The sequence below is a fragment of the Bubalus bubalis genome, chromosome 9, assembly GCF_019923935.1.
Source record: "Bubalus bubalis isolate 160015118507 breed Murrah chromosome 9, NDDB_SH_1, whole genome shotgun sequence".
Taxonomy (NCBI): domain Eukaryota; kingdom Metazoa; phylum Chordata; class Mammalia; order Artiodactyla; family Bovidae; genus Bubalus; species Bubalus bubalis.
The window spans coordinates 23,595,001-23,619,510 of NC_059165.1; the positions used below are offsets into that span (position 1 = coordinate 23,595,001).

Below are 24,510 nucleotides of genomic sequence, written 5' to 3' on the forward strand. Positions count from 1 at the left end.
TATTCTAGACTTAACATCTATTAGCTAGGGTAGAGAAACTTGGCATATTTTCTCTGTGGTAATTTTATGCTGAAGACAGAACCAATAGGCAGATGTGCTGTTCAGTGTCTTCTTGCAGCCACAAGGAACACCATAATGCTGCTTTTTTGATTTGTAGGCTGAAAGTGGAAATCACTGTACCTGGGCTCTTTATGCTTTGCAACTTGAAATGTCTACTTAAACCTTTTAGGTGTTTGAACAGTTGAAGATCTGGGCAGGGCAATAGGAATGGTGAAACTTCTCTTCGTGGACTGTAGTCTGTAAAGTTTACTGGGAATTAGCTCTGGCATCTTAACAGTCAAGATGCATTTAAAATGTTTTTGATCTTTATATAATCCCTACACTATCAGATAATATGTAAGCCAGCACAGCATTAAGGCCTTCAGATCAGGTACACATGACTCTTTAAAGTTATAGTGTGTAAAATATGAGACACTTTTATGATATTTGTAGTTGTAACTGCAAAACATGGCTTAGCACAGAACTTAAAATTGGTAAATTTCACTCCTGGGTTTCTGTGGTGACTAGAAGGAAGGAATGGTTACAGAGAAGAAAAATGTTGACTAATGAAAAGCACTGCAGCACTGACTGATAATCTTTTCATGTTGATTTTGACATGGGCTTCGACCAGGGGTTGCCAGACTATAGCCCATACGCCAAGTCTGGGCCAGTGCCTGTTTATAGAAAGTCTCCTTGGTGCATAGGTACAGCCACTGGTTTGCATTATTGTCTATGGCTATTTTCACCCAGTAACAGAGTTGGGTAGTTGTGATGGAAACTGCATGGCCTACATGCCTAAAATACTTACAGTCTAGCCTTTTTAAAGAAAATTTTGTCAACCTCTGAATTAGACCATTGAACTGTTAATGTTAACTCTCATAGCTACGTAGAGGACTGTAATTGAAAATTCTTAATTGCTAGAATTTACATCTTATTCCAGGTGACCATCTGCTTTGTACTGTGTCAGTCAAATCTTGAATGAATACTTAAGTGGTGCTTCTCAAACTGTCTGGAAGGGACTGTTGATTTTATTTCTAGCCCATTACAGATATTTATACTTCGTAAAATGTTACCAATTACTGAAAAAAGAAAAAACACATAAAGATAAGCTTAAATTTTATTAGATTTAACAGTCATAAATTATTCTATCAAATTGCTATAAAGTTTCTAAACATACACTCAGTTTCTGTACTTATTGCACACTGGAAATTGTTCGTGGACCAACAACATCAGTCCATGGACCCACAGTTACAAGCATTGCTTTGGGATAAAATATTTTTCCTTGGTCTTTAAGATTCTTTTATCTTTTTTCAGTATACAAGTAATATATGTTATCATTATTAAAGCCAGTTAATACAGGTAAACCAAAGTTCTCTTTGACCAAACTCCAGTCCCAGTTGTGACCTGAGAGGCATTTACCTCTGCCAAGCTTTTCTCTATGTATGTGTAGAAGAAATAATTTTCCATTGTTATCATATAAATTGTACAACATTTAATACTGTCAATCTTTAACTGTTGCCAGTCTGGGTAAAAAAGAAAATAGTATCTTTTAGTTTTCATTTCCCCTATTACTTTGAGGCATTGATATTTCTGTGTTTAAGAATCACTTGTGTGTCTTCTGCATTGCATAATTATAAGCCCTACTCAATTTCCCGGTGTCATTTTCTTGACGTTTTTATATGTATCATACAACTATTTTCTTCCGTTGTTCCTTTCACTTTGTGATGTAGGCAACATGTCTTTTGCTTCACACTCTTAACATCTAAATACCTTTTCTTACCCTAAATTATTATTTTGCCTTTTGTTCAGCTGTAAAAACCATTTACAATTATTTGTGCCTGGTCTGAGGTAGAAATCTCATAATATTAAAATTTTTGTTCAAATAAGTAACCCATTGTACCAGCCATTTAAAATTCTCTTTGATTTTCTTAGTTATTTTAAATACTCGTTTATTACAGGTTAAATCCCTGTGTATACCTCGTTTTTCACCTGTCTGCTGTGATCGTTGATCTGTGATTCTTTGCTGATACAGTCAGCCCTCTGGATGCAGAGCACCACTGTACCATTGCCATTTTATATAAGGGACTTGAGCATGTGAGGATTTGGGTATTCTAGGGGTTCCTGGAACCAGTCCCCCTCAGATATCAAGGGACAACTGTGCCACATTTTTAATTACCATAGTTTACAAATATAGGTGTATATTTTGATGTCGTGAAGGACAAAATCCCCCTTGCTTTGTTTTCAGATTCTTTTGCTAATCTTTCCCAGGTCCGAGTTTGACTTGGTAAGTCCACAAGTCATTGTTTTTGGAGTGTAACTAGAATTGCATTGAATTCAGAGAGTAATTTGAAAGAGTTTTCCTATCCGAACTTTTCACCTCTTTCCATTTATCCAGGCTTTGGTCTTCAGTAAATATATCTCATAGCCTTGCTAACTTATTCTGTTGCCCATATTAGATTGTTTATTGATGGCTGCTTAATTATAGGAAGAAGAGAAAAGGTTACGAAGATGATGATTATGTTTCAAAGAAATCCAAACATGAGGAGGTATGTTCTCCAAAGGTAAAATGTAAATTACTGTTGTATATTCTGGTACAACCGTAATGTTAAGGTTTTATTGTTCTAGAGTACAAGCATTATAGAGAGAGGTACTGGAAAGCTTTCTTTTGTATCTTTTATTAATCTTGGCCATTATTGGAGGAATTTTTCTCACTTCTGTTTTGGCCTGTTCTGAAGTAGTATAATAGTTACTTGATGAAGAATCCTTCCTAAGGTTATAGAAGGTAGTAGATATACTAGAAGGTAGTAGATATACTTCTTGATCTTCAAGGAGTCTTCTCCTACCCTTGTTTTAAGAAAATTGTACATGTCAAGTCAGATAATGAATAATCAGACCCAGAATGTCACAACTGAAACATTGATTCTTGTCACTAGGCTAACCTGGTAAGACCACATCATATTATTATAAGGTTAAACTGCTACATATTTTCCTGATTTATTTACCTTATATTCAACAAAGCAAAAGAACAATTTCCTAAAGAGAGGCAAGAAGGTAAACAATACTGGTTATGTTTCAGTATACTGTTATCCTTATGACATTTTCTTTCCTTCTTAGGAAGAATGGACTGACGATGACCTGGTAGATTCTCTCTAGCCATTTGAAATTGATTTGTCAGTGCTAACTAATCATCAGATGGATGAAGCATGTCTGGCATTTAACTTTATTTGTGAAAGCATCAAAATATATTAAACTTTTCTATTTATGTTATTTAAAATTTTTTCCTTTCAGGGTAGCTTTATGTGAAATAAAACATCTTCAAAGGAGCCAGAGTAACACCAGGTTTGGGTAACCTTAACCCATCATGATTGATAACAAATTAAAGCTGTAATTTGCCAATGTTGTTTTATATAAAGTGTCATAATCTAAAAGTTGTTATAGCATTTAATTATTTAACTGTGATCTTAGTTTCTAGAGTTGGAACCAAATTATGATGTTCAGTCAGTTTTTTTGGCTAGAAAATGGGGTTAAAGAAATTCTTAGAAACGCAATTGTCCTAAGTCCCGATTTTCCAGATACACGCCTCTCCTCAGTGTCAGTGCATCCCAGGATATGCTTTTCCATCGAGTATAGGTACCATTTAATTACAATTCAAATTTTGAAAGTAAAATTTACTATATGCATATTCTTTAATAATTGTTTGTATTTTAGGCTTGAGCTTTTTGGTTTTAGTTTCCTTCTCATTGAGAAATGAGAGGAATAAAATTCATAAAGTATGATCTTAGGAAAGTGAAGAGGGAGAAGCCGAAACGGACGATCCTCCAGTACAGTCCGGATGAAGCAGCAGTGCTGCCAGGCTCTAGACAGGAAGGCAAACTGTCCACAGTTAAGTAGCTTGTTTCTCTTTTAGGTCACTAAAGTTTGGCATCAGAGCAAGGTCCACATTTATCTCTGAAGATTTTCCTACCAAGCCCCTTAAAAAAAAAAAAAAACGTTTAGAGGTTTTATTTCATCATTGATCAGCTAAGTGACTCTAAGTCCTACAAAGGTAAATAACAAGTTTTTTATTCCAGTTTTAAGAGATAAGCATGTCATTATATATGAAAAGCAGGGTGTCTTTCTTTATATTTGTGTGTTTTTGTTTTTGTTTTTTTTTAATAAAAGGCAGGAGGAGTTGAGATCAGGAAAGGGCAGGTAGGTTAGTATGGTTAAAACTGAGGTGTGAGTAGAGGGAGAGAACCAAATTGCCAAGCACTCAAATCGGGACCTTTTTATTTTCAAAACGTTTTCAGAGATCTCACTAGCCTGTGTCCCTTCTAGTTTATCCTAGAACACCAAAGGAGTCCATATGGCATACCACTGTCTAGCTGAAAAGAAAGGAACACTGCATATGCTGCGTATTTTGGTAACACTGTTCAACTTGTAATTGCAGCTACTTTAGGGCTGCTGCTGCTAAGTCGCTTCAGTCGTGTCCAACTCTGTGCGACCCCATAGATGGCAGCCTACCAGGCTTCTCCGTCCATAGGATTTTCCAGGCAAGAGTACTGGAGTGGGGTGCCATTGCCTTCTCCATTAGGGCTAGCTACCTCCATACAAATACCAGCATTTAATACTTAAAATTATACTGTGTAGAAATTTTGTGAACCCTCAATTTTAACACTGTATTCTATCCCTCTAATGCTTAAAATACAGGAAGAAATAGTGTTTCTGTTAGAACATAGGCCTTTAGAAAATTTTTCTTTATTGTGGGAAATGCTTTTCTCAATACGTACTTGTTTAGAACCACCTTGTATGCCTTGTCTCCCCCTGGACAATTATGGGAGGGAAAGAATTGTTAACAAATACATAATGAATGAATAGAATCCTTCAAAAGAGACCATTAGCCAGAAAAAAAAAGCTCAAATTTTATCTTTTCCCTGGGCCTTGCTCTGGTACTAAATTTTGAACTGCCCCTAAAGGAGGAAGAAAATAATTAATGAAATTAAATGTTTAGCTGTATTTAGACAGAAGTAATCAATTTTAAGATATCCCTTGGTTTTATTTTAACTTAACCCTGTGAATAATTCACAAAAATACACATACAGAAGCAAATAAAACTATACAATCAAACTAAATATCCAGCAGATACAACAAGTAGTCAGAAGGTCAAAGATGGATAGTTGTTCAGTGGCTGATCAAATTGTTCGCATAATTTAAAAAAATCAACTTGGACTTAATGAATATGTTCAAGGAAAGTATTCCAGGTTTTTTTTTTTTAACATACAAAAGAAATTGGTCATTTATAAATGGTTGAATGGGTAACATGCATTGATCAGTACACAATGACCAATAATATTTATTGAATTCAAACTATTTACTGTTGTAAACATTAAACAAAAGCATTATGAGTTCTAAATACAGTCTTTGACAATTCCAACAAAATAAGTGGTACGTTTAAAAAATAAAGCTGATGAGCAATAGATCCACTCTATATATTTTCTTTCAACAGTTCCAGCAGAGAGAGCACAGTTATTTTAAAAAAGTATACAGCAAGGATTGTTCCTATTGTAATGGCAAATTCTGGAAACTGTAAATACAAATAGTCATTGAACAGTCAGACGGTCATATTCCTAATTCAGGAAGAAGTAATGTAAGAACAGTCTGCAATCCAGTTATACTCAATTGTCAACAGAAAATGCTTTTTCATAGTTCTTTTCTCAAGAAACAGCAAAACTTTGGCAATTGAATGTATTGAAAATATATTTTCAAAGTTCAAGATACAGTCATAACATTGTGTGAAAGGTGATCTGTACACCAAGGCTCAGAGGTTGGTAAAGATAGCTTACAAAGCTGCTGGAGCAGTTACCAGCAGAATCTTGAGTTCTATTTGCATAGCTCACACATCACTGGAATGTGGAAAGGTGTGCTATTTTTTTGGCAAGAGCAAAGGAGACATTATACTGATGTGATTTACCATTTTGGGCATGCTGAATCCATGCAGAACACTGCGGCGAAGGCTGCTACCTGACATCGTTAGTTTTTGTATACTGGTTTTGTTTTTGCTGAAGCAGTTCTGTTATAGCCAGAAGCTTTTTCAGTACATGCTAGACAAAGAAAAACAATATGAAAATAATGAGTAAATAAATGAAAGCTCTGTCAAATCTCAGGGATGGGAAACCTGGATTTGAAAAATACCATATGAACTCAAAGGGATTCATAAAATAACATTACCATTCTACTCAAAAAAAAGCATACAATTTTAAGTATGTATTACTCAGTCCTTGACTGAATATTTCTGGCCATGTTATTTTGGTTAAGATATAATTTTTTACTCTCTAAACAAACTCATTTCTGTTGGCATTCTCGTATCTACTTAGGCCTGAACAATCTCTAGGATAGAACATCTTATCAGAAGACAGATTTATCATTATAAATAACACACCTCAAGCCCTGTAAGAGCACATAAGGGCAATCAGGCTACAGTCTAATGAACGCTATAATCAAACGCTATAATCATGAAAAGAATGACAACACTGGGCCTAAAATTAAATCATTCAGGTCCTTTATCTTTCTTAGAAAGTCTTAATTGGGCCAAATTCTCCAAAAAATAATTTTTTTTTTTTTTTAAAGTATTCAAGGCAAGCCATATAATAAACCCAACTCCAGTGTAGCAAGAAGGCAATTCACATGCCGACAGCATAGAAGTAGGTCTATGGCACTTACTAGGGGCTTCCCTGGTGGCTCAGAGCTTAAAGCGTCTGCCTCCAATACGGGAGACCTGGGTTTGATCCCTGGGCTGGGAAGATCCCCTGGAGAAGGCAGTGGCACCCCACTCCAGTACTCTTGCCTGGAGAATCCCATGGACAGAGGAGTCTGGTAGGCCACAGTCCACGGGGTCGCAAAGAGTCGGACACGACTGAGCCACTTCACTTCATGGCACATATTCTGCCTGAGCTTCTAAAGTGATTGGAACCTAAGTGAATTGTGCTATTATTATCTAAACTGGGAAGAAACGAGAATTGTAGAATCTCAGATTGAGGAGAACTCAGAATCACTGAACTCAACGTGTTAACCTCTCCTGTAAGGTCCCTGCCACATGTCGGCCACCGGTGGCACTGCTTAGTTTTTAAGGCCGTATTCCAGAATCTGTGGATCTTGAAATGTTTTTATCAATCTTAAAACGCATGCATAATTCTCATGTGTTTGACAGCTTGCAAAGTTACCTGGCCATTCACGGTGTGCGTGTGTGACAGAAGCAGACAGAAAAACACTACATCACTACTGATTGACTGTTCGCTCACTTACCACTTCCATACACACCACCAAGCGTATAAACACCTCTGTTTTTTCAGTCGAGTTCACATTAGCTTAGAAGCAAGGTTTGACATTTTGTGGTATCAAAAATATGTAATCTTAATCTGGGCTTATCATTCCTGTTTGCTGAGATCTTTGTGGATTTTGATTCAGAGTCTTAAAATTTTAATATAATTAATAAAGTAAGACTAATTGTAATTTAGCTATTTATCAGCTCTCAAAGAATCTTATGCTGATATTGTGCTTACATGTAAAGAAATAATATTGTTAACAAAGGCTTGCAAAAACCTACCTGTTGTGCACCACGCTCATTACTGAGCGTCCGCAATTCATCTGAATGGGCCACACAAATCTCATGCAGTGCTGCTAAATCACGGCAAAGGTCAGTTCTAGAATGCTCTGTAGTGTCCGGAAGTTCAGGTACATTCTTTAAGGGAATCATAAAACTGCGTTTAGAAATACGACACTACTATCTCTTCTGAAAAGATCCTAACTGGTACAGTAGATAAAATTTAATACATAATAATCTCTTAAAATTCAATTTGATAGATTTTATGACCTCAATATTCACACAAAAATCAGGTTTCATTTTCTTCAATCACAGGACAAAATATTGTGCACTATTACTGCTAGTCTAAGCAAATGGTTTTTCTAATTTTTTTTAAATCTATGAAGAGTTTTTTTGTTTTTTTTAAAAAAAAAAATCTGGAGGGTAAATAATGCAAGCATTAACTCTTTAATGTGGATTAAAGGTAACCCAAACTTAAAATTCCTAGGCTCTTTCAGACTGACTTTCATGATTAAACGGGTATAATTTGTCCAAACTCATCAGCACATATAAGAGCTACATGACAAGTGTTATGAGAACCGTTCAGGTCTATAATTATCTGTGGACTACGCCACAAACACATAATTAACATATAGAAATCAATGTTAATTATCTTCAGATAAGCTTCATAAAGTACCTTAGTGTCAATACAGTACTACCAGACTGAATACTGATTTTACTGTTTCAAGTTCCACTACTTTGTTAAAGCAGCAACAGACTGACACAGTGGTGAGGCGGGCAGCTAAGAAGATAACGGAAGACGAGCCAGAAACTGGAAAATGACACAAGAAATCCAAAAGCCACAATACTATATTCTTGGTGAAAACTACTTACCATAAGAATAAATGATTATAATCAAATGAAATAATCTGTTTAGGAAGGTAGACAAAAATATGCAGCCTTTGAATTTTTTTTTTCCAGTTCTGGATAGAGAAGCTTTTAGGTGTCAAAATACTTAAAAAATTATATACATACCCCTAGTTCATCTAAAAACATGATCATGCGATGTTTATTACTTTTGATGAATGGATTGACACCTTCCATGTAAGGCTCCTAAAAATATAAAAATAAAAGTCTTACTATATGGATGAAAAGCATCTGATCTGTAACAAAAACCATACATATAGTAAAAATTCTTATAAGTCATATTATCAGTAGCAGAACATATTTGTAAGAATTTAATCATAAAATGACTATTTTCCTTCTAATATAAGCAAGCAGCTATTCTAAGGAATAGGGGTATATTTTTAATGAGCAAATTCTGGATGAAAAAAAGTTAGCATACATAGCCTAGCAGAAACAAACTGTTTATATGTAGGTCGTTCAAAAATAATTACTGAGAAAATAATTACTTGCCAAGTACCCAGAGGTTATTAGAATCTAGCAGAGAATATAATAAATTAAAATACAGTATGATAAGGACTGCAATAAAAAATTAGTACTCAAAACCTGCCTCAGAATTCAGATACATTCAAAAGCTAAGTCAGGCTACAAACTGCTTCTTTCTAAAGTCTTAAACCTATTCTAAAACATGCTATGTTACAATAGGAGCTTGTGTTTAGTATTAACACAAGCTCTTTTAACCTCAGTAAAGTGAGGTAAGGACCTAGACGTGAAAAATCATATAGTCTAAAAGTGATGAAATAAGGAACCACAAAGTAGTATGCCTATCAGATTGTCAAAAATAAAAGAGTAGTAATAGCTGAGTTTTGGCAAGGCTGAGAGAAGCAAAAAGTCTTCTTACTTAGTAATTCTGCTCCAAAGTTCATTTAAAGAAATAACTGGACAAGTTTGAAAGGAAGTGTGTGTGTGTGTGTGTGTGTGTAGATAGATATAGATATAAGGCACAGTGACAAACTGGAAGTCATCTAAGTTAAGAAAAATAATTACATATTTCCAGATACAACAAGAAGTTTAATAATGACAGAAGCAGGTGACATATTAATAGTCAATTGTCCTTAGTAGGATCACATATGGGTTGTTTAAAAACTCATCTAAATTTTAATATTACAGAGAATGTTTAGTATGTAATACGTAACAAATCAACTGGATACATTTTAAAATATGGTCATTGATTATACTGGAAATTATACTGAAAAAACAGTTTTCTATACTAGCTAAAACAGTGGTTTTAAAAATTCCATTATTAAAATTAAAATCTAAAAACATTAAATATGTGAACATACCAATAATATCATAAATTATCTTTATGAAATATCCACTGTTGAAAATTTACTTACATTTTATGGTTTTGTCATGTTGAGGTTTCACTCAAAAATGACATTTTAAAGTATCAAAATGTTTTTACCTTAGCTCCAAATTCCACAAGATTTGCTAAGTTCTGCACAGACTTAGCCACTAATGTCAGTGTTCTTGCAGCAATAGGAGACGGGGAATCTATAAGAGAATTGGGCACAGCTAATGACACCAACTCCAAAGGTACTTCCAGGTAAACCATTATAAATTTAGCACTTTAATATTTCTTTACAGTTAAAAATACTAACATTCTTCCATTCAGAATGCAATTTTTTTGGCAAGTGTATGACCTGTATGAATCAAAAGAGCTTGATTTAAAGGGGGGAAACCAAACACACTTATTAGCACCTGTAGTTTGTGAAAAGGGTACTACAAGGCTCAGCAATTCCCAACTGGTTGATAGTATTATAAAATACCTCAAAACTTTATCACTACAAAGACTGTCACTCCACATACCTTTTGGGGACAATTCACAAATTGTGAATTTCAACCCACCCAGGTTGTCAATTTGCAATATGAACAGTGTCCTGCTCCCAGCCTCCAGTGAGTCAAGTAATTCACTTTAAAGCTCAATAACAAAAATAAAGTCTGGAATCTCTGCTTTATTTTGAGGAGAAAAACATATATTGACAGTAGGATGTAAATGAAAAGTATTTGTCTATTAATTTTAAGCTCTGAAACGAAATTGTTTTATAGTAAAAGCCTACAGATAGCCTATCTGGCTGCCTGATTTTAGATTGTATTCTTTTTATCTTAAGCTGCTAAACAATAAATAATATTGCCTAGTGGTTCAGAGTCCAACATTCAGATAAACACATCTCTCCAAAAGAATTCTAAACCCTTAATTCTTAATAGACCCAAAGATTTAACCATTTTAGTAGCAACAGTAAGTATTTACAAAGATACAATGGCTATAAAGGTAAAATTTAAGATATTCCAAAAATGTTTAATACAGTTTTAAGCTTCAAATTATAAAGACAAAAATGCTTCAGATTCCTTCTGCTAATAATGGCTTATGATTATATTTATAGTCACAAATATCATTCTTATCCTTTATTTGAAAAGTCTACTACCAGTCCATAATGGGCATATGTAAAATGCAAAACCAAATCTGGTTTGTTGGGAGTTTAAAATGCCAATTATCATTATGTAGTTCGTGACAAGAAATCTCTACCGGGAAATCTCAAAGGGCTCCTTCATAAGTATTTGTAGAGTACAACTACAATTGCAGCTGTAATTTTAAATCCAACTTGCAATGGTAGTGACGAGTCTAGCATGAGCTGAAAGCACCACAGAAAGCTCTTCTTCCCAACCTGAAAAAGCCAATACTGCAGACTGGAAAAAGTCCTAAGCGTCTGAGACATGGGTATGGACAGGCCAGAAAATGGTATGTGTCTACTTATGCCATCTCAGGCTTCAGATAGTAGTGGAAAGAAAGGAAAAAAAGCAAAATGGAAAGAAAAGGTAAAACAGCAAAAACAAGTCAGGTGCTTTTTTATACCAAGTCTTAGAAGTAAATAATTTAAAAATCAGATTTAAAAGAAAAAATGAATAACCTCACTAAAGAGTATGAAACTTTTTTTAATTTCAAAATTTATTACCTGAGATGATATTAAACATCCGTGGATTCAGGATGGCAGGACAGATAAGTCGAAGAAAAACAAAACCACTGAATGGGAGGGAAATTTTGTTATTTTAGAAAACTACTATTATGTGTCACATTAAAATAATAAAAATTTTAATACCTGTAGAACCATGAACTTTGAACTAATGTAGGGCTGACCAAATATACAACTTTATGAAAATAAGCTATTTTAAGAACGTACATATATATTTTATATATATATATATATATATATATTCTGCTTCTTAAACATTCTCATTTAGAATTGTAGGTTTACTTTGGGAAAATTTAAGTTATATCTAAAATTCACTGTTTATTTCAGGCCAACAGTGCCTTTTATACTTACTTTGAGGAAGGAGTGTCCTTAGGAACACTAGGAATTTCTAAAATATTACAGGAGTACAAGCAAGCCTTTTTAATAGATACATAGTTCTGTAAAGGTCTTAAAATTGACGTTTTCTCACTTCTCTTTCCTCTTTCTTAGAACAGTCTGTTATAAATCAAGTTCGTTATACTGACTTTGTTCACTTATTATTATGTAAAAATTAAGAATCCATTGTACTAGGGGAAAAGTGACTTCTTAATAAATGACAAAGTATACAAACATAATGTTGAAAAGCCTTTAAGGCAATGGAGGAAAAGACATTATGCATTCTAAAAGTCTAAAAAAATCCTCAGATTACAAAATATTAATAGCAAAACAACACAGTAAAAACGCACATTTAACAACAGTTGTCAGATGATTTTACCTGCTAATCTTACTCTGGGAACAAAGTACAAAGTACATCTACAAGTGTATATAGCTATTGCTAGACTGCCCCCTTCAGTTACTGGTATAGTCCTCATTTAGATAATATTTCTCTAATTTACTCTTAAAGAGGGATCCACACTCATAACTGACCTCTCACCTGCCCTTGGAAAGACACGCATTATTTCCAAGTTGATAAAATTCTTTTTAGAAATTACTGACACAGTCTCTTTTCTCTATTAGAGTGAATAACACTTCTCAGCATTCACCTCCCAACAATGTTGTTTGCTAATTTTGGGAAATCTTAGAAAAGGAATATGTTGATTCTCAGCACATTAAATCTTTAGATGTCTTTTAATTTATGAGGAAATTTGCATAAGTTTTACTTGAGAACATTTTGATATCTTTGCCTTTGAATCTGAAATATAACCTAACAACACTGAATTATAAAAGAATTTCAGTGTGCAAATCTACTTTCTGTGAATTCTTACAGGTAACTTTAAATATAAGAGGGATACTAGGTATCTACATGTATATTTAAAAGCTTAACTAGGGGCAGAAGTCACCACCTAGGCCATAAATGCCCCTTATTAAAATACCCTGTCATATCAAACTGCATAGCAGAATTTCCAGCTGTTTGCTTAACAAACATACTGAAACATATGCTTGTAATTCTTTTCTGTTCTCTCATCTCTACTCTAAGCCAAAAAATGTAAAATCGACAATTCTTAGATATTTGTCATATCATTAGTAACCAAGAGATTTTATCTGTAAAATGAGATCTCTCTACAAATATAGGTTGGGACAGGATTAATGCACATTTTCAAAACTAATTCTGTGATACTGGTGTCTTCAGTAGATGCCCAGTTTTTTTTTTTAATGGTCTGTAACATGATGGGCAGCATATATTCTATATGATAAATTTTATTATCATTAGACTGCTGAATTCTCTGATGCTTTTGCAGTAATTTCCTACTGTCTTGAATAGGTTGTGGTGTGCTTAATAAAGCCTTTCAGATATTAAGGATATTAGATTGGGTCTTAGATCTTTTGCCTTTAGTTCTGCCTTAGCCACTAACTATATAACCTTAAGCAAATTCAGCATCTACAGATCTCCTTCCTCGTTGCAAAAGTTAAAATAATACCAAAGTCCTCCTATATAAGCTAAAAAATGCTATGACTTGACAGAGCAATTCCTTCTAATTACTGCACAACTAACACACTGAGACAGCTTCTGAACTCAAGACTCTGGCAGGAGATGAGCACCAAGACACAGACTGTTACAAACCAATTAATGAATATCTGTATAGTTCAATTATTGCTTTTCCTAGAGACACACTGGAGAAGGCAATGGCAACCCACTCCAGTACTCTTGCCTGGAAAATCCCATGGACGGAGGAGCCTGGCGGGCTGCAGTCCATGGGGTCGCGAGAGTCAGACACGACTGAGCGACTTCACTTTCACTTTTCACTTTCATGCATTGGAGAAGGAAATGGCAACCCACTCCAGTGTTCTTGCCTGGAGAATCCCAGGGACGGGGGAGCCTGGTGGGCTGCCATCTATGGGGTCACACCGAGTCGGACAAGACTGAAGCGACTTAGCAGCAGTAGCAGAGACACATTAACTAATCTTGGTCTCCCCCCTCCCTCTTCTTCTACCTCTGTTTCTCTCTCCTTTTCTATGTATGTATACACATATATGGGCTTCCCTGGTGGCTCTGCAGTCAAGACTCTGCCTGCCAATGTAAGAGACTCAGGTTAGATCTTGGGCCAGGAAGATCCCATGGAGAAGGAAATGGCAACCCACTCCAGTATTCTTGCCTGGAGAATCCCACGGAGAGGAGCCCAGCAGGCTACAGTCCATGGGTTTGCAAAAAAGTTGGACATGACTCAGTGACTAAACAATACACATGTATGCATGAATGTATATGTGCGTGTATGAAGGGTACTATATGACGTTAGCTACATATTTTTGTTGGTTATATAACTTTTAACCTCATTTTGTATGGTTGAAAAACAAAAAAAAAAAGACCTTCCCAAATAGTTAATTGACTATCATTGAATGTTCAGGTTTTTAGAAAATGCAAAACGGTAGCTAAGTATTTCATAGTAACTTCAAAAAAACACACAAAGTTAAAGTTTAGGAGCTATCTGAATTTAGAAAATATTCAACAGGGCCTGACATAAAATTCAAACAAAAAAGGTCTTTAATTGTATACTATATACTGTTATTCTTCACATTTCCACACTTACGCACTTGACTGTTGGTGCAGGCTATTACAATGATTTAACAAATCAATTAATAAGCCTTACCTAACAACTCTTGTTCTCATGGTGGTATTTGTAGGCCACTTGTGCTGAACAGATTTCTGTAAACACCCATAAATATACCTCAGTGTCCTGCCAAAATAACACAATCATCTCAATACAGAAAGCAAATGAAAATACTGATCTCATTGCGGTCTAAAGCTTATGACGTTTTTTTGTTGTTTTTTTTTTTTAAATTTTACATAATTGTATTAGTTTTGCCAAATATCAAAATGAATCCACCACAGGTATACATGTGTTTCCCATCCTGAACCCTCCTCCCTCCTCCCTCCTCCCTCCTCCCTCCCGGTACCATCCCTCTGGGTCGTCACAGTGCACCAGCCCCAAGCATCCAGTATCATGCATCGAACCTGGACTGGCAACTCGTTTCATACATGATATTTTACATGTTTCAATGCCATTCTCCCAAATCTTCCCATCCTCTCCCTCTCCCACAGAGTCCATAAGACTGATCTATACATCAGTGTCTCTTTTGCTGTCTCGTACACAGGGTTATTGTTACCATCTTGCTAAATTCCACATATATGCGTTAGTATGCTGTATTGGTGTTTTTCTTTCTGGCTTACTTCACTCTGTATAATAGGCTCCAGTTTCATCCACCTCATTAGAACTGATTCAAATGTGTTCTTTTTAATGGCTGAGTAATACTCCATTGTGTATATGTACCACTGCTTTCTTATCCATTCATCTGCTGATGGACATCTAGGTTGCTTCCATGTCCTGGCTATTATAAACAGTGCTGCGATGAACATTGGGGTACACGTGTCTCTTTCCCTTCTGGTTTCCTCAGTGTATATGCCCAGCAGTGGGATTGCTGGCTCATTATGACGTTTTTAAATGCAACTAACCTTTTTCCCAAAAAAAGTACTCCGCTACAAGTAATGATATATAGCAAAGGATAAGGGAAACTTAGGTTTTCGTCAATTCATTTAGCCAGTTCTTTATATCTACTATGGAGGAAACCCTACCATTTTCAGATTACTTCTATATTAATGAAAAGAATGAAAAGATACTAGAATGGAGGCAGATTTTAATGTAAGTTAACTTCTGCCTGAATAAGTGAATTCACTAACACTGGAAGCCACTAAGCAGATACCAAGTAATTAATTACCTTGTGTACATAATGAGGAAGATATTCAACTATAGATGGGAGAGGTACATATGTTTCATGATCTCAAATCTGAGACTATACGCTTCTATTCATTCCCCAAGTTACTAGATAAACCATACATACTGGCCTGTATAAAAACATGGCTTATTTTAATGCAAATATTTCACTTTGGTTTCTTCAAGTCACTTTTTCCTTAAACACAATTCATCATGTAAAGGTTAAAAACTCTACTTTTTCAAAGTACAACATCCAGATAGTGGAAAAGCTTACACATGTTTTCATAAATACAGATTTTAAAAAGGCAATATACAATTTCTTGTCAAATTAAAATTTCACCACTTACGGTGGAAGTATTTCTGAAGCCATGAATATTTTCTCCACAAGCTCTGAAAGTATGTTCAACAGGTGTGCTAAATTAGTGTTCACATCTTCATTTTTTTCTAACTTTGATGGACTTAACTAAGAGAAGGAATAAATCAATATAAATGCATCTTGACAATAATAAATGCAAATGAATCAAGGTAATCAAACAGTTGTTTGCAGAGTTCTCTATTTTTCCATTTGGTGTTGGTGGTGGGGCTAAATGGGAATTTCAAGTAGTTTACTCTGTGGAACTCCTAATGGGCTTATTACTGTTAATTCCCAACTACTCAACTGAAGAGCAAGCAATGATTATTCAACAATTTTCAGTTGCCTTGGGGTTAATACTAATCAATAAAATTTTCTTTTATTCATTTACCACATTTTACCATAGACTTTACAGGGACACAAAACTGTATTAGACTATTTTAAAGATAATATTCCCAACTAAAACACAAAAACCCCGTTTAAGTGGCCACATATTCATAGATATATTGGAGTATTTTAATTGAGAAGAAAGATCACTGTATATTATTATAAAACCTATCTTAATTCTAAATTTATGTGAGGAAAAAACTTATTAGAAAAGTTTTTATTAGTAAGACTTTTTAAAAAATTGATAAAATACCAGATGCCTCAGTGGCAGCATCATGAACTTTTCAGTAACTTTTGATATGTAAGAATTCTTCTCTAGAATCAATGGAGTAGATGTATCTATGGGAATCTAAATACCTTAGCCTGGATTCAACATCCAGAGACTTTCTGCAGACTTGCTGCATTTCTGTATCCTTTATACTTAGGCTAACTATGGTGTTAACCCAGGTCTGCAATACTATATCATCAATTTGTCCTCTTTAAGTTAATAAGTAAAAATTGACAACTTAGTGCAGAATTAACATCTTGACTGATCCCAGTATACATTATCAAAAGCAATTCCTTTATTCTGTATCAGACCTAAAAAATATTATCCTATAGTTCCTCTACCTTCAAAATAAAATGATAAAATAGTCACATAAATGAGATTCTACTCTTTTTCTTAATGGTTTGTTGCGAGTTTACATTCCCAACCCTGGGATCAAACCCAGGTCTCCTGCATTGCAGGCCGATTCTTGACCATCTGAGCCACCAGGGAAGCCTGAAGCCTTTAATAATCAATCCTAAAAGGATGTTTTTTATTTGCTTTTAAGGAGATAACCTCTGCCGTTCCTACCACCCACCTCCCTGCCACCAAAAAAAAAAAAAAAAACAAAAAAAACCCCTAAGGACAAACCTAGATATTATTTAGAACTTACACAAGAGAACTCTCTTAACAAAAACTTCAATTTATGTTATGCACACTTTCTGAAAGTAGTATACACTTTATGATAAAAGTACTTTCATGTATTTCTGGCACAATTTGAGGTTTTTAATCCCCAAATAAAGTACACCCTTTTGAAGTCTGTTTTGCATAACATTTTTCCAATTGTATTACAAAAGGTATAACTGCTCTGATGAACAGTTTTAGACAGCTAATACATTTTCACCTATTAAAATATGCTCTTTGCTAAAATACAGCATTACTCACCTCACAAGACTGCTTGCTTTCCATTATCCTTAAGATAGAGTCTTTTAAAGCGTGATGAACAAATGGCGTAGCGGTGGCTTTCATATACTGCTCCATCAAGGTGCTCGCAAGCGTTGTGGCTCGAAAGAGGGTAGTGGCTTCATCTACATAAACATTGAATATTACAAAATTATTTGTAAAGGATTGTACTATTGTGAACCAAACTGGAAATTAATTCATTGTTTTCCTTGACCAATTATAGCCATTTAAGCACATTTATCTGCATGCAGCATTACTAAATATAATGATGTCCTATATTTCTATAAACTTAACTCTTCAAAAGACTTCTATTACTTCCTAAGATCATAAACAGCAGGGATTCACACTGCATGTTCATATGAACATACAAAGGCTTCAGGCAGTTCTATGACTTATCAGTAAGACTAGAGCCAAATAGTGACAAAACTAGGACCCGAGTCCAGCCTGCTCTCCACTGAGCCCACACTGGGAAATATGGGTTGATTTCCAAACAAGCATATAACATAAAATCCCAGTATAGATTAACTTAGTAGTCTAACATATAGCCATTAACTTTTAATAAAATTCTAAAAAACACAAATACTGAAAGAAAAAAATCTCAGTATAAAATATGTACCACCACTTTATATTTTTGTCTTTTCTATGAGTAGGAGGAAATAGTTCTAGATTCTACAGTTTATTAATACCTGGGGAACCTAGAAGCAAGTACTGTGTGAGTCAAAGTGCTGGCTGGAAATGGGTTATTCTGACGTGTTTACACGTGGTTACAATGTGTCCAGCTGCCTAGAAACTACCTGTCTATATAGACACTAGAAATAAAAAGCAGCTGACACCCAACTTTTGTGCAGTGAATTTATAAGCAAAAAAAAAAAAAAAAAACAAGAACATGGTAAGCATACCAAACTGTTCTTAATAATCAGACACACTATGAACCAATGATCTGGACATGGAAGTCACTTTCTTATTGCTTCTAATACTAATTTGCCATGACAGAAACCTGTATTACATATAAGTAACCCCCTGCTTCCTATATTAGCCAGCGTAAGAATCTGAACTGACACTCCAACTAATTTTTTAATGAAGGAAAAACTGAGTAACTTCCTTTGTAAGATGATTTAATTATTTAATGTTTTAAGATAAAGTCCATATATACTTGATTATAAAAGAAAGCTGAGCGCCGAAGAATTGATGCTTTTGAACTGTGGTGTTGGAGAAGACTCTTGATAATCCCTTGACAATATCCAACCAGTCCATCCTAAAGGAAATCAGTCCTGAATATTCATGGAAAGGACTGATGCTGAAGCTGAAACTCCAATACTTTGGCCACTTTTGCGAAGAACTGATTCATTGGAAAAGACCCTGATGCTGGAAAGATTGAAGACAGGAGGAGAAGGGGATGACAGAGGATGAGATGGTTGGATGGCATCACCAACTCAATGGACATGAGTTTGGGTAAACTCCGGGAGTTGGCGATGGACAGGGAGGCCTGGCAGGCTGCAGTCCATGGGGTCGCAAGGAGTTGGACATGACTGAGTGACTGAACTGAATCATTAACCCAGTTTTTAAAAGTATCACACTAACACATCCATACTATACCTTCCATGCTTATTTCTCTGTCATTTAGTGTACATAACAACAATGATTCAAGCTTTTCATGAAGAAAAATCTTCAGTAGAATGCTAGCGAGTAGTGTTCGGTCCTGTCCACATACATGTGATAAAGCATAGACTACATGAAGTTCCTTTTGCAGTATAAGCTAAAAAAGACATCGAGAAAGGTTGTTGAAAGTATACAATATTGAGCATTCTCAGATTAACAGAAAATATGTTCTTCTATGGGCTTCCCAGGTGGCACCAGTGGTGAAGAACCCACCTGCCAATGCAGGAGACATGAGAGAGGTGGGCTCGATACCTTCTCCATTTAGGAGTATGTTCTATTGAATACATGTATTAAAAACAGAAGGAGATTGTAGCCTTTATATTCATAGACTTAATACCAATGTCATACTGCTGCACAGCTTTTCAACCTTCTCTGTCACTGTGCCACTAAACTATGAAATTATTATATTTAACTCAACGGACCTTTCATTAAAAGTTAACTATTTCTCTTAATGCTGTTAAAAATAAATAGTCTGGTAAATAACTTAAATACCTCCTTAAATTCGCTGTACTCTTCTTCTGGCATGATCTTTTCCATAGAATATCGTGCTCGGACACGCAGGGATCCTGGTTCAATACCTTTCAATGGTATATGGGAGCTGAGCAAAAACCATTCGTCTGTGGCATGCCCCTTCTGTAACCGGCTCAACTGGCAGCGCATAAATACTTTGGAAAAATATCAAATGATTACTGTCTCAAAAGATGACACTGTAATTAGTCCCACAAATTTTCCTAATGTTATATCTTCTCTATAGTGTTAAACGCTTTTCATTAAAGGACTTTTAAGTAATACCACAAATTTTAACACTTAATGCTTACTTCATTCATTTACTGAATGCCTACTATGTGCCAGACTCTCTGATAGGCAAGGATGTGGAATACAGACATGATTAATACATGGTCTCTGACATGCATGGAGATCACCGTGTAGCCAAGGAGGCAAGAAATCAATTATGGTACCCTGCGGTAAGTGCTATAAAGTTGTTAATGCTGATGAAGTACAGAGAAACAATTTGTAATTCAGCCCGTGAAGTTCTAAACATCCATTCCAAACAGATACCCGTTAAGCTGACTGTAACACGATCTGGAGGTGTAACTAAGTAGAAAGGTAGAGGGGAAAAGGCAGTGTGCACACAGTCTGAACACAAGGTATGGCAGATGGTTTTAAAATTCATGGATAATTTAAGAGCAATAAGAAGGCTGGTGCAGCTGGAGAGAAGGATAGATTCAATATACAATATACAAGATAGATACAATATACAAGGATACAATATACAGAAGATTGGAGTACGTCAGGAAAGGTTCTGTATCATTACTAGGGGGTTAGATTTTATCTTAAAAATAATGGGAACCACTAAAAAATGTTAACCACTTAAAACAGTACAGAAGTTATAGAATATAGCAAAAAAATCCAGGCTTTGATTCTGTTAACACGTGTCACTTTTTTCTTCCTAAGCCTGATTTTTAAGAAGATATTACAGGATTAATCTAATTCACTCTTGTGTGAATGGCTAAATCCCACTGTCACCTGTTTCCGAAACGGGCTGGGAAAAGCATGCTGCTGAGAACAAGGACTGGCACTAGAAGTGAACAGTGTTTTAAAGGAAAAATAGAGTGCTTTTTTTCATGTCCATGCAAAGGATAGGAGAGTAGGAGAAACCTAAAAAGTAGGAAGAAGGGGTAAGGAAGCATCGCAGAAAGATGGCCGCTGTCACTATTTTCTTTTTCTTGTTATTCACTGAGTGAGGAGGGTGAACAGACACCACTTTAATCTAAGGCTTTAAGATGAGAGTGTATACAATTTAGCCATTTTGGTCTTTATTTTTTCTTTTTTGGACACATTCTTTCTCAACAACTAATATTTTCATATGTACAAAAAGCAATCTCAAGTTACACTACTTACATACCGTTATAATTTCCATTTTAGACTCTACTTCATTATGAATTTCCAAAGTATATAAAACACACTTTTTTACTTTAGAAATAAATTTCTGTATTAACTTACAGATATCAGGATCTTTGCTTTTCTTCGTTTTATTACTAAGAGTTATTTCAAATCTGTTGATGTCAGGAGGAAGATCACTAAAGAAGCATGTGGGGAGAAAAAGAATTAAGAAAATGTCCTGGCATCAAACTATCTAATTCCTTTGTCTCTAGTATCGAATAAGCTCCCTATTTATTTCTGCTACTAACCCAGTTCAAAGTGGTAGATTTAAAACTAGATTCAAAACAGGTTTATCATTTGGTATACAACAATCCAGATAAATTACAGTTTGCCTACCATCTTTAACTTCCCCAAGTACACTGTGGAAACCCTCGTAAATATTTTGTATGCGTATGTTAGTAGATGCTTTTGGATTTGTCACTGAGTAACTAGGTGAAAAACCATGGACATAGCACTTTACTAACAAAAGTAAACAGATAAGATAGAAAACAAATACAGGTACTATTAAAATGCCTGAGCCTGGCACCTTGTTCTGACTGGTTTAGATATAGAGTTAAAATGAAAAAAAAAAAAAAAAAAAAAGAAAGAAAGAAAATGCATTATGGGATAAGAAAATCATCTAATGTAACAAGAAAATAAGACTTACTCAAAGACAAACTCTTCTGACCATACAGGGTTTTGCCCCTCCCTTGCATGAGTTTTTGCTACCTGGACGCTATTCAGGTAGATGTTACAATATGGATTAGTAAAATGTTTTACTGGGAGTTTATGGGCTTCTTCAATATGTAAAATAAGACTGCTGACCTAAAGAAAACACAAAAAGTATTACCCTAGATTTCAAGAATTACACATTATGTTTCAAAGGCAATTATAAAAACCCAAAGTAGTGACTTATCCCCCTCTTTTTCAGGAAACATAACTTTCAGTTATGTTTTCCTTTTTAAGTGACATAGAATATGACATTCAAGCATTCAGCAAATTCTCACTTAAAAAATAAATATAATTGTATTTTACAAGTTATTATCCCAATTACAGTCCGACAAAAATAATGAAATATACCTTCTTTACTATAAAACCATGATTCACAGGAAATAAAGTTGAGAAGAGGATTCTCTATTAATTTAAGTAAATAACTGTCACCACCCAAAGCAAAATCTAACATACTATATAATGCTCCTCTGGAAGATTTTATTTCTATATAGAGTTCCACAGCTAGAAAATATTTTAAAAATACTGATTCTACCTTCTCATTTTACAGAAAAGGATACAGATCCAAAGAAGCCATTTTTCAGTTTTGATGCCAAAATTTAGATTCTGATTCCAAAATTCTAGTATCGGGTTCTCTTTCCCTCTTGCCACCTGCTATTTGTATGGCCTTGCACAAGTCAATTTCTATGTGCCTCTGCTTCCTCAGATGTAAACTTAGGATAAAGTCTACACTGCAAATTGTTGTAAAGATTAGAAATGATATGTATAAAAGCACAAGTGGAAAAGCTGGCACATGTATATCCCTGGGGAGATTATCAGACTTCTGGCTACAGGGAACGTTAAATTTAGAGTCATCTAAAAATAACCATTCATCCACTTCTTGGTTAAATTCACCTAGCTTACTGGAAATTCTCATAAGTATTAATAAAACAAGAGTTACTTTAGTCAATAAATACGGTACTATGCTTTCCTCAAAATTCCAAGAATGCTAAAATTTACTTAACTTTTTTTCAATTATCTGGGGATAACTAGAAGAAAAAAGCAAAGAAATGGAGGGTATACAGTTGACTTTACATACCTAGAAAAAAAAGAGAAAGCCTAGCTTTACTCTCCATAAATGAACATGCAGGACAGACATGTTAAGGTTTCAAAAAAGATAGGATACTACCTGTAAGTTACATAATAGGTTTCAAAGCAATTAAAACACTCAGGTTACCAGGATTCGTACTGTCAGTCAGATGGTTTTTTCAATGAGCACTTTGAGTTCTTTTTTGACACAGGCCAAAGTAATTTTTTGAAGAAAAGAATAATAGTGCCAAACAGAATAGTTTCTGTTGTCGCTGACTTGGTATTGGAACTTTAGGTAGAAGAAAAAAGTCCCTGGTATGTAGTCAACAGATGGCATTAGGGACTAAGTACCCTAGGCATTAGGGACTAAGTACCCTATACAAGGCAGTCAAGTCTGCCTGCAAAGAAGGAGATGCGGGTTCAATCCCTGGGTCAGAAAGATCTCCTGGAGAAGAAAATGGCAACCACTCCAATATTCCTGCCTGGGAAATCTCTTGGACAGAGAAGCCCAGTGGGCTACAGTCCATGGAGTCATAAGAGTCAGACACAACTTAGCAACTAAACAACAACCCAGCAAGGATATAAGAATATTCTTCTTCATAAAGAAATAACTATTTCTCCTGCTGCTGAAGTCAAGTGGGAGCATGGCTTTAAAATGCCTGAAAAAGATTAACCTCTCTTAAGAAATCTAAAGTATTTGAAATGTTGCCCAAAATAGTTCAAAGAAATAAAGAGCAAAGTGATAAAGCAGAACACAATCACAAATCTGTAACAATCACAAATCAAAGAAAATAAAATTTCACCTGACGCAGGCGTTTATTAGATGTCCCTGGACTACTTTTCCTTAAGTTGCAAAATGCCTGCAGACCTTTCATCCAATCCTACGAAAAAGAGTAACAGCATTTCAAAGAAATATTCTATATAACAGTTTATGCAGTTTCCAGTCATCAATTTGGGTTCTTCCTCAAAATTCAATAGTTCTTTTCTTCTCTACACTCAGGAGTATCCTGCACTTTAAATATATCTGTGCTCCAACAAAGTAAAACAGTGACCAAAACAGTTATAATAATTTCTGCAAAATATTGATTGTATTATTGCAGAATCTCTCAACTAATCCTAAGTGTCAATGAGTGATTGTTTATTAGCCAAAAAATAAATATACATGTAGTTAAGCAGTTAAACTTGAGGCACCCTAAGGCAGAATTTAACTTGATACACTTTGTGAAAGGAACGCTGACTGCAAAACCAACTGATAATGTGATGACTGATTTGATGACTAGTTTTCTAATTACCTTAGACCATGAAACATATAAGGGGATCTGGGTGATTTATAAGCCTTTCAAATATTAATGTTAGATATAAAATATTGCAGCCTAATATTAAAACTAAGTTGCAGATATATTCTCAAATGTTTAATACCCTACTACACTGGAGAAAGGAGAGAATAATTTTAGGTTTATAAATTA

The 24,510-nt window shown here is 35.0% G+C and overlaps 2 protein-coding genes across 11 annotated transcripts in view; one reads left to right on the forward strand and one right to left on the reverse strand.

The window, feature by feature from the left end:
• The window catches only part of CCNH (cyclin H), a 126,153-nt gene extending 122,686 nt beyond the window's left edge, over window positions 1–3,467 (forward strand). For 2 of the 9 annotated variants that reach the window (XM_044947324.2, XM_006080222.4), the window contains one exon: window positions 2,525–2,648. In XM_044947324.2, the coding sequence (XP_044803259.1) occupies window positions 2,525–2,642 (118 nt within the window). In that variant the 3' untranslated portion in view covers window positions 2,643–2,648. Of the gene's footprint in view, window positions 1–1,997; window positions 2,649–3,153 lie in introns of those variants that run through there. The other 7 variants (XM_006080223.4, XM_006080225.4, XM_006080224.4 and 4 more) reach the window with 7 other exon arrangements.
• The window catches only part of RASA1 (RAS p21 protein activator 1), a 115,564-nt gene continuing 92,192 nt past the window's right edge, over window positions 1,139–24,510 (reverse strand). Inside the window, exons 13-26 of one of the 2 annotated variants that reach the window (XM_006080228.4) lie at window positions 23,848–23,925; window positions 21,915–22,072; window positions 21,329–21,405; window positions 19,817–19,989; window positions 19,262–19,421; window positions 17,648–17,790; window positions 16,067–16,182; window positions 14,598–14,684; window positions 11,515–11,582; window positions 9,966–10,054; window positions 8,633–8,710; window positions 7,622–7,756; window positions 5,990–6,119; window positions 1,139–4,010 (exon numbers count right to left, since the gene is read on the reverse strand). In XM_006080228.4, the coding sequence (XP_006080290.2) occupies window positions 6,036–6,119; window positions 7,622–7,756; window positions 8,633–8,710; window positions 9,966–10,054; window positions 11,515–11,582; window positions 14,598–14,684; window positions 16,067–16,182; window positions 17,648–17,790; window positions 19,262–19,421; window positions 19,817–19,989; window positions 21,329–21,405; window positions 21,915–22,072; window positions 23,848–23,925 (1,446 nt within the window). In that variant the 3' untranslated portion in view covers window positions 1,139–4,010; window positions 5,990–6,035. Of the gene's footprint in view, window positions 4,011–5,049; window positions 6,120–7,621; window positions 7,757–8,632; window positions 8,711–9,965; window positions 10,055–11,514; window positions 11,583–14,597; window positions 14,685–16,066; window positions 16,183–17,647; window positions 17,791–19,261; window positions 19,422–19,816; window positions 19,990–21,328; window positions 21,406–21,914; window positions 22,073–23,847; window positions 23,926–24,510 lie in introns of those variants that run through there. The other variant, XM_025292249.3, reaches the window with a different exon arrangement.